Genomic DNA, 11,005 nt, shown 5'->3' with positions numbered 1-11,005 from the left:
CCTTGAAGGTTTATGAATATTGAACAGAAAGAATCAAGAATGGAAGTAAAAAATACACTTAAAAGTGCACGAAAGAAACAGAAACACAGAAGGAAAAGATAATGCACAGATCAGAACAGAACAAAACTGTTCTTCTGTTCTTCCTTCAAAACTTCTGATTGACCAAAGAATTCAAGGCCTGATTGGCTCTGATACCATGTTACAAATGGTAGCAAAAAGAAAAAAAATATTTTCTTTATTAATCGTCAAAGAATAAACAACTAAGAAGAAGAGTACAAGACTCCTTTTATAGAACAAGGAGGGAAAAAGACAGAAATACAAATATTCTGTTATAAATGATCGGGATTTTACGTCCTTCAATAGTAATACCGCAAGTACACGGCGTAGCGTAGTACGTCGGCAAGTGCGGGTCGAATCCACAAGGAATGGGGGTTAAGTTAATAGTTTCTCGATCGATTAGTGTGTTCGAAAACGTATAATTAAAACAAGCAATTAAAAGTACTTAAAGCATAAAAGTAAATAAGGATACAATGAACTAAAAGTAAGGATGAAATGATCAATAAGCTAAGAGGCATAGGCTAGGCTTTCTCACAAAACTAGTGTTTACTAAATGTTAACCTAAGGTCATAGATATTTTGTTATGGGGAAGAACGTATCATAAGTACTAATGTTCTCTCTTGAGCAACAAAAGCTTCCTAAACATACTCAACTACCTATTCTCATGGAGCTAAGCATAATTTAAGACATGAAGCACACATTCAACATTTCCAATCAAAGCATCTACCTATTCTCATGGAGATGTCTTAACTTTTAAGCATCGATTATCGTTAAAAATTGACTCTCGCCCTCAATTCAACGACACTACAACATGATAGCAAAATCCATCTTAAACCATAAACAACACAACCACGCTAAAGGTAAAGAAAGCAATTCAAACTACATACATGGTGATGATGCGTAGCCTAAGCCAAAACAAACTACTCACTCATACTCATATTGAAATTGTAGATTGCAAATAAGCCAAGAATCATAGATGAATAAATTAAACTAGAGTATCCTAAAGAGATGAGTACAATATAAGTTGAAGAACTACAAGCATGAATATATGAAACTAAAGGCAAACAATCAAAGATAACTAAATGACATGAATTGAAAACAATATAAGTAAGGATAGAAGTTACTCTTTTAAGTTCAATCTAAGGATGAACAAGATGAGTTGATGATTCAAAGAAATACCTTCCAAAAGCTTCAATAATAATACATGAATGGTTGAAGAATTTCAAGTTGCAACATATTACAATAAAGGATATAGTTAAGATTGTATTTAGAAAGTGAAAATACTTAATTGAATTGAAAGGAAAATTATGCTAACACTAATTCTTAATTGAAATGAAAGCAAAGCTATAAAGAATACATAGAAATTACTCAAAATAAAAGGTGAAAACCGAGATGATAGCTCCCTCTTCCACTTCTCTATTTATAGGCTTTAAGAACAAGTGGGGGGGTGGTGGTTTCATGATTGCTTCACCACCCCTAGGTTGTAGGAGGGGGGGGGGGGGGGGGGTGCCACCCCTAGTGGATAGGGTAGGGTGGCTGGCAGTCTTAGCAGTAACAATTAGAAGCAACAAATGTAATTGGACCTCGAATGATGCTTTAAAAAGATTGCACATGCTGCTGCCGCCCATTTCACTCGACTCGAGCAAATCCCGCTCGACTAGTCGAGCCACCATCAGAAACTTAAAAAATTGGACAGAATGTGAAATTTAGCTCCGCTCGACCCGAGCCATCTTGCTCGACCAGTCGAGCGGATGTACTGTAACCTGGATTAAATCTTGCTGATGGTTAGAAGCTCTGGAAGTTTGAATGCACTTCGCTCGACCGGTTGAGCGAGCTTCAGATATGTCATACTCAGCTTCTAGCTTGAGCAATGCTGCTCGAGCCACCTTAGCTTGAGCCTATTTTGGTCGAGTGGATCTATTTTGGCTTCTTTTTGTGGCTTGGCTCATGATGTTTCACTTCTTTGAGCCCTCGGTGTTTAGGTGAGCAATGTATGCAACCAAAGGGGCTAGTTTATGCTCGGTGTTGATGATTAGATCCTAAAAAGAAATAAAAAACCAAAGCAACAAAACAAGCGTCAAATCCAAAATCCAATGAACGAATGCAATAACATGTTGTTTCCTCACCCTAAACAAGCCACTTATAGAGGTAAAAATAAAGATAAAATGTAGCTAACAATAACAAACTTCTAACTAACTGACAATTTGCCTATCTTAGTAATTCCTTAATAACTAACTTAGATATGTAACACATATCTTTATTAGATGCTGAACTAGGATCTCTTGCACACGTGGCTTGATGGGCATATTGGTGATCATCATCTTCTGCTTCTCTTTGCTTTAGTTGCTGCCCCTTAGTATGATATCGTTGTTGTTGTTCCTTCATATGTTGATCACACTGAGTATTAGGATGTTGTATATGTTTAGCATCATTATATTCAATAAAGTGGGATAGAGTAGGGTTATAGACAAAAAAGATCAAAGAGGACATAGGAGAGAAATAACTAGACTTTTTAATTTTTAATATGATTTATTGTAGTAGTTAACTCAAAATACCACTTATCATGATAAAAAGATCTTACCTGTGAATTGTAGTATGAAAAAAATTCATTTTTCAAATATTGAAAATATTGGGTCAAACTAATTCGTAATTGAACCCAAATTGCTTTTGATTTTTTTCTCAAAATTTATCAATAATTTTACTTTGGTCGTCATCATCATATTGTGTATATTATGCTCATATAAAGCTATGATTAGGATTTAAGAAGAGTTGAAGACGACATATTATACTAATTCAAAGGAGATTAAAGTAAAAAGACACTTGACTCGAGAAATCGTGCAATTAAAACCAATAGAAACACAAAACAAGTTGCAAAATAAGATGAACTAACAACACAAGACAAATATTAAGGCTAAAAAAAACCATAAAAGGCAGCAAAATCATGCGATAGTAATTAATGGTTGATGGTTAAGAACTTGAATATATCAAATGTCCAACTAATTTTATTTCTACCGTAATTCTTAAAGAGATGCAATTTGCTCATATTCCTAAATTGTAACGAGGTCTTTCCAATTTTTTTACGCCTTCTACGACTTTATTTTTCATCATCCACTTCTTTAGTAAATACAGTAGTTGCAATAGCAAATAGCATTTGGCCGACAAATAGTAGAAACAAATTGCGGCTTGGCGGCACCATTTCCAACTTCAGTAGTAGTTCAAAGGAGGCTGAAGCCTTCAATTAATTTTTTAAAAGGCGTATATGTTTTTGGTAATTTTATGCGACTGTAATCCGTTTTCATTGATGTTTTCAAAACAAATATTCTATACTTTATTTTTCAACCATATTTAGATGTTATACTCTCTCTAATTCTTTTCAGTTCTTTTATACTATTCATCGATCACTTTTAATTTGTATTTTATTCTTAATTTAGACGTCAAAATATAGTCATGTGAGATCTTGTTTTATTAGTCTCAATGTAAATTTTATTAATATCAAATTTTTATAATTTTTAATTATGCACAATTAGAGATATTTAGAATTGAATTAGTACATTGTATAGTGTGCCAAAATTAAATGGAACAATTGAAAAGAATTGAAGGGAGTATATCTAAATAAAATCTTGTTAAATGTATCTCAACATATCAAATTTCATTATTTACTTTTTAGATTTTTTTTTGAAATATAGTTATATATCATCATCATATCCTATATATCCGGCTCATAAAAATCTACGATTAGGGTCTGAGGAAGGAAAAAAGGCGGCAACTCATACCTATAAAGGAGAGTGCGTTTAAAGAGTCCATCAACTCAGAAAAATTCACAGACGAATCCTCAGATTAAATAGTTATATATTTTGAGCCTAAAACACATACATTGAAATTTGCAAAAAGCAAATAAAAATATCAAATCGGAACTAGAGAGTATGGGGTATTTGACAAAGAGCTTATAACTGATTACAGTGGCCGATTTGATCAGCTGATTAATTAACTGATTTGACCAGCTGATTTTGAACCCGTTGTGATGAACAGATTGTTTAAAAACAACTTATTTATATCAATAAGCTATTTCAATCAACTAGTTTACCAAATATTAGTATTGGCTGGTTCGACCACTCAACTCTCTATTTGTATCATAATAAACTAAAATTGTCTAATAAGTTATTTTGACAAACACCTCCTGTACCTTGGAAGAGATGCTAGTAATAAAATAATTGGAAAATAAGTAGACTAATCCATGTACTTTACCACAATATTGGTATCAACTCATTAGAAAAGTTAAGTGGTTTTAGAAGGTAATGATAGTGATTATGACGGCCCAATTTGGTTAAACAGCGACGTGTTAACTTTTGAAATAACCATCAAATGTTAAGTCCTTAGATCAGCTCCTTTTTTTACGCGGGTGCCGCAAATCTACGACTGCCTACAGGCCTTAGCTAGTCAATATGTCATTTGGGCCTCTTGTTACGCGGGTGATGAAGATCTCCGCGCTGCTAATCGTGTTTACATTAATCTTGTCTTGTCGCCTATGTGCTATGTTAATTTGTGTCTAAAAACATCACTCATAGTTTTTTTTTTATTATTTTTTATTTTACAAATTTTTAAATGAGATGGTCTTATGGTGATATCATTTCCATTGAGCTGACTCATATATATTTAGTGTGTTAAAATGATTACTTATAATTTTAAAGTGATTGATTAAAAAATAAGTTAATTATATGGGACAATCTTATGGTGCGACAGTCTCATATAAAACGAAGCTATTTTTTATGGCGTAGGATTGAATTTGGATGATGGGAGTTCTATAACAGATTTTTTTGTTGTAGTTCTTATACTTGGGTCACTAACATCTACCTTTAAATTACATTATTAACAACTCAATATTGAGTCATATATGCTTATCAATCATATCTCTACTATTCCTATTTTGCAAGCTCTCTGAAGGATAGTTTTTCAACTCGTGTCTTCTTTACTCCCTCTTACACCATTCCAAACACCCTTCCCACATCCTTTTTTTGAGACCTCTATCAGGAACATATATGCTTTACTATGTAATTATTACATGGGTCTCCTAAGTTGGAACCCGAAGAAGGAAGTACTTCATATACCCATCCAAAAGGTTCACTTTGTTGATTGCCTCTTCCACCAAGCTCAGAATGAGATTTCCCAACATATTAACTTGGTTAGAGTATCTGATAGACCCTTTGTAGATGAGGCTATTATCTTTAACTTAAGACACTTATTGGTTTGTAATGATGTTAACTTTGACTTTATGTTTGCTTATGTGGTTTTTCCTCCTCTCCCTTCTTTAGAGGAGCACAAAAACCCTTTTTTCTATGATGTAGCTTAACTTTATTCCGTTGTTATTATATTATTATATGTTGCTTATTAAAAAAATATTGTGCGACAGCGAAAACAAAGATCGAAAACCATAACGGAAAGCAATAAAGATTCAAACAACAATAAAGAAAATCACACTGAGTATTTAACGTGGTTCACTATTAACATGATAGTTACATCCATCGGCACCGAGAATAAACTTTTCACTATAAACCGGGAGATTACAAGATGAACGAGAAGCCACAACAATGGCTCTCCAAGCTTTTTCTCTCTTTGTTTTCCTCACTCTGTGTTTCATGCATCATCCCCTAATTCTAATTACAAGAGAGGTTTATATAATATGCCACTTAATAAATAGAAATTAGGTTAACAATTATAAAGAAATCGGCCCAAATACTAAGTAACCGTCAAAAGAACATGCGAAAACTGAAAACCCGCAAAACTGCACAAGTCGCGGCTCGCGACCTGCCTGTTTTCCAAAACAGTAGCTTTTCCTTCAGAAACTCGCGATGTGCGACAAAACGTACGACCCGTGACCTGGGCGTCTTCCAATCCAGTAGCTACTCCGCGCACTTCGACCTATCTCTTGATTTCATTTTAAAACCCGATCTTAGACTCGGTTCGAGTCACAAAATCTCAACCAAAAATGTCTCGGAGGAATACAGTTTTAGACGTGCGAGCTCATGGGCACCAATTTCTGTTGGAAAAATAACCCCATGTAATCTCACATCGAAAATTTAGAGAAAAGTTCCAATCAATATTAGAATGGAACCACATTAGACTTATATACAATCAATTCTTTTATTATTCGGGTCTTATAATATACAACCCCAATAGCAAACTCATGATTTTGTACGTGTTTTATTGTGTCTAGCTAGCCATTTCAAATATGACATGACACAAAATCTCCATATAGAAAACCTAACAACTAACCACCCTCGCTCTCGTACTGAACAAATATTCTGCATCAAAATCATCCTCACAACCACACGTTTTTGGAAGACAAGATACTGTTTTATCCCATTAACTACTTCTCACCCCACGATATCACACACTTACACTCACTCTCAAGAGTTCTCCTACTGGCCACTATTTCTCTTATAGTGATGGAAGCCCTTTTTTCTCTTAATCTTTGCACTTACATATTCATTTTAACCTTCATTTCCAACACTTAAAAAGCTGTCTTACACCATTATTCCCCATTTAGCTTCTTCTTCTCTTCTAATTACCAGCTAATAACTGCAAGAAATCAAGGCAGTTCATCTTCTTCTGGTATGCACTTTCCACTTCTTCTAATCACCCTCTTTAAAATGGCTTCCTTTACTCCTCGAATCTTCCATGGAAATTACCTTTCTAAATATAGTAATCATTATGCACCATCGCAATCAAGAAAGTCTAGAATGTTCCAAACTTGGAGGATGTTCTCGTCCTTCCTATAAAGGGGTAAGAAGAAGGAAGAGTGGTAAATGGGTTTCTGAGATCCGTGAGCCTAAAAAACCGACCCGTATTTGGTTAGGTTCTTACCCTACCCAAGAGATGGCTGCCGTGGCCTATGATGTAGCAGCTCTTGCTTTAAAAGGCCCCGGCACCCAACTCAACTTCCCGGAATCAGCCCGGTCATTGCCGGTCCCACAGTCTTCATCCCCCCGGGATATTCAGACCGCTGCTGCCTCAGCGGCCGCGGCCGCTGGGGCGGCTGCTGATTCAATGAATTTGGAGAAAAGGGAATGTGTCTTAGTGGGGCCAAATGATAATGATGAGAAGGCTGAAAGTAGTAAAAAGGGAAAAAAGATTGAAGAAAGTTTTGTTGATGAAGATTTGATATTTGATATGCCTAATGTGTTGGTAAATATGGCTCATGGGATGCTCCTTAGTCCTCCTCGTTTGGATATTACCCCTACTTATGTTGATGATCAAGAAGATTCTATTGATCCTTCTGGCGATCAAAATCTTTGGAATCATTTTTAAAAAAAATTATATGCATGAATTAAAATTATTAATTAATGCATAATATCCTTTTTTTGATTTTGCATTATTAGCCGTTATATTACGTCAGTATTTTTTTAACGGTGACTGCAAACTCAAAGAAAAAAAAGAATACTACTTATAAACATAAATTTAAAGAAACAGAGAAATATAAAAAAATACGTACATACATATAAATAATAATGAATAACGTACACTATATGTATAAATATATAGTAGAGTATAAAGTGTACGTATAGATAGTTTTGTACAAATAGTATTACTAAAATGAAACCTATATGGACATATAGGGATTAAGTGTTCCCTTTAAATGGGTTTGTTATTTTAATTTTTTTATCCACTTGAGGATAATTTTGAACCCACTTTTTTAGGAGTAATGTCACATAAAGTGTAAGTTTTAAGTAGCAAGTTGCAAACTAAAGTGATAGTCTGTTGAAAGATGCAGTGTATTTGTTCCCTTTGGGTCATAAATATATATGAGTGAAATTACGTAAGAATTTAGCGAGATGTAATTGTTTATTATTTATTTGCTTGGTAGTTGGTAACTGTTAAGTCATATATAGTTTTCGCATTATTACCATTGCATGATTGATTTATATTACATATATATCAATGCTTTATTTGAATTTCAGTTGTTTAAATAAAATAAGGGTAGCCTTCACTTCTGTTATTACAGTTACAATAATAAAAACATACGGTTGCTGCTTTTCATAATGTGATTTGTAGTTTGTTGTGTGTACATATATTATTCATTAATTGCCTGATCAAAACATATTTAATTATTTATCAACTGATTATTAATTGCCACTTTATGTAAATAAACTACTTATTGAATATTAACGATTTTTCAAACGATAAAATATATTCATATGAGATCTCGTTAAATTCGTATAAATGTATACTTTTTTATTATATATTTTTTATAATTTTTTATCATACGTATTTAGAGATATTAAAGTTTAAAAGTTTCTTTAAAAACTGTGCAAAAAGTAAAAAAAAAACACAAAAAAGAATGAAGGGAGTATCAATTAATAATTATAAATCATTATCATATTTTATTCATATAAGCTATGATTAGAGTTTGAGATAAATAGAAGACGACAAATCATACCCTTATAAAGGAGGTTGCTACTAATGAGTAACTCTACATGCTCGATGACAACCAACAATTGAAAATACAGACAAGATAAATAACAATAAAAGACAAAACACGATAAACAACAAGAAAAGTTAAGACAATACAATTATAAAAACTAATAACAAACTAAAAAGGAGTATATTATCATTATCATCATACCGAATGTATCCCGCTTATAAAATATTATTATCAGGGTCAAACTAAAAAGAAGTATAGATAACAATTATAAAAGAACAAACAATAATCATGGCAAAGATGAATATAATTTTGTAAAAGGAACATACTTCTATAAAATGTTGATATTTTTCAAAATTACGTATATATCATATATTAATATAAAACATATAATTAAATACACATGCATGTCATAATTTATAAAATAAAGCATATAAGAAAAAGGATTATGACATGCATGTGTATTTATATGAATACACACGCATGTCATAGTTTATATGTTATTCTCAAATAGAATTTACGAATTTTAGTGTGAAACTTTGACTATAATTTTTCATTGATCTACATGAAAAACATATTCATGTAGGATTTTGATAGATACGTCTTAATATATATTTTCTAAAATATCAACTTTTTAGAATTTTTAAAAAACTGACAATTAAAATTATTTGACTTTTAAGTTTGCATTAGGATCTTCGCAAAAAGTAAATGAGAATAACAAATAGAAAAAAGTCATTCATGACAATCTCCATGAAAAAAACAACAATTAGGACTAGAAGTTTGATTTTCGATTTAGTATTTACTGAAAACCAAATTTAATTCGAACTTTCATTTTTCAATCCAAAGTCAAGTTAAATTTTATCAAGATTTAAATCAAACCAAAACAAAGTAATTCGATTGAACTTTTTCAGTCTAATCCAAACCAAATTTACAACTCTAAAACAAATTTAAACTGCAAATCGAATTTAATAACCAAAATAAGAGTAGCAAAAAAAAATTAAATGTCATACTATCAAAAGTAAGGGATGTATGGCAAAATGAAACTTAAGTATTTGACTAAAACTTGTTTTTTTCAAGAGTGATTAAGATTTGTTAGTATCGCCTACTAAAATTAAAGTGAATTACTATTTAAATTCAGTTTAAAAGTTTAATTTACGATTTTTAGTGGACTCTAATATAATATGAACTATAATATTTTTGATTTAGAAATTTTTGATGGAACTCCGAACCAAACTATAAAAAAGTCTAATCCATACTATTCCTTATATATTTCCCAATTCTTACTCTTCGTCATCTTTTTCATTTTATCGCCACCCCATCCCTAATGAAATTACGAATTTGCCCCTAAATTTTAAAAAATTACAACTTTGCCATTAAATTTAAAATTTCTTATTTATAATAATAATAATAATAATAATAATAATAATAATAATAATAATAACAATAATAATAAAAATAATAATAACAATAATAATAATAATAATAATAATAATAATAATAATAATAATAATAATAATAATATAAATAAAATTAATAAAAATCAAAAAAAAAAAATAATACAAGTCGCACAAAAAGTGCGACTGTACCTAGGTTGAGTCGCACTTTTTGTGCTACTCGACCTAGGTACAGTCGCACTTTTTGTGCTACTGGTATTAATTTTTTTTAAAATTTTTTTTTTGAATTTCGTATTATACAATTTCTTATTTTTAATTAATTATTTTTTAAGTTATTGTTATTTAAATAATAATAATAATAATAAAATATTTTAAAAAATAAATTAAATATAATAATTAAAACAAAAATAAAAATTTAATAATAATAATAGCAATGACAATAATAATAATGATAATAATAATAATAATAATAATAATAATAATAATAATAATAATAATAATAATAATAACAATAATAATAATAATAATAATAATAATAATAATAATAATAATAATAATGACAATAATAATATAAATAAAATTAATAAAAATATTTTTAAAAAAATTAATATCAGTCGTACAAAAAGTGCGACTGTACCTAGGTCGAGTCGCACTTTTTGTGCGTACAGTCGCACTTTTTGTGCGTACAGTCGCACTTTTTGTGCGACTGATATTATTATTATTATTATTTTAATTATTACTCCTTAATTATTATTATTATGTTTATTATGTTTATTATTATTATTGTTATTATTATTATTATTATTATTATTATTATTATTATTATTATTAATATAAATAAGAAAATTTAAGTCCAATGGCATAATTCGTAATTATTAAAATATAAAGGCAAATTCATAATTTAATTAGAAGAGGTGGCGATAAAATAAAAAGGGTTAAACTTTACTAATGCCCATATATTTTTGGCTTTAGCGGTTTTCAGGGACACGGGAGACTTGAGTAACGAAAAATGGAAAATCGTTGCCGACTACAAACTTATACAGCGACCGACATATCAACGACGACAATTACGAAAATTTTAATCTCAAAGTACAGATAGTCGGACTTATTGAAATTCAGTGAAGAAACAGAAAGGAAA

The 11,005-nt window shown here is 30.8% G+C and overlaps 1 protein-coding gene across 1 annotated transcript; it reads left to right on the top strand.

The window, feature by feature from the left end:
- The first annotated feature begins 6,390 nt into the window (after window positions 1-6,390).
- On the top strand, window positions 6,391-7,429 carry LOC130813211 (ethylene-responsive transcription factor ERF024). Its single transcript, XM_057678986.1, has one exon. The coding sequence runs from the start codon at window positions 6,733-6,735 to the stop codon at window positions 7,360-7,362; it is 630 nt and encodes a 209-aa protein (XP_057534969.1). The 5' UTR covers window positions 6,391-6,732; the 3' UTR covers window positions 7,363-7,429.
- The last annotated feature ends 3,576 nt before the right edge of the window (window positions 7,430-11,005 follow it).

The sequence above is a fragment of the Amaranthus tricolor genome, chromosome 5, assembly GCF_026212465.1.
Source record: "Amaranthus tricolor cultivar Red isolate AtriRed21 chromosome 5, ASM2621246v1, whole genome shotgun sequence".
Classification (NCBI taxonomy): Eukaryota; Viridiplantae; Streptophyta; class Magnoliopsida; order Caryophyllales; family Amaranthaceae; genus Amaranthus; species Amaranthus tricolor.
The sequence above is the reverse complement of the archived record's forward strand: the minus strand, read 5'-3'. Positions and strand labels throughout refer to the sequence as shown.

Bases quoted from the DNA above. Each gene is read 5' to 3' on its own strand.
- LOC130813211 (XM_057678986.1), top strand. From the start codon at position 6,733: ATGGAAATTACCTTTCTAAATATAGTAATCATTATGCACCATCGCAAT.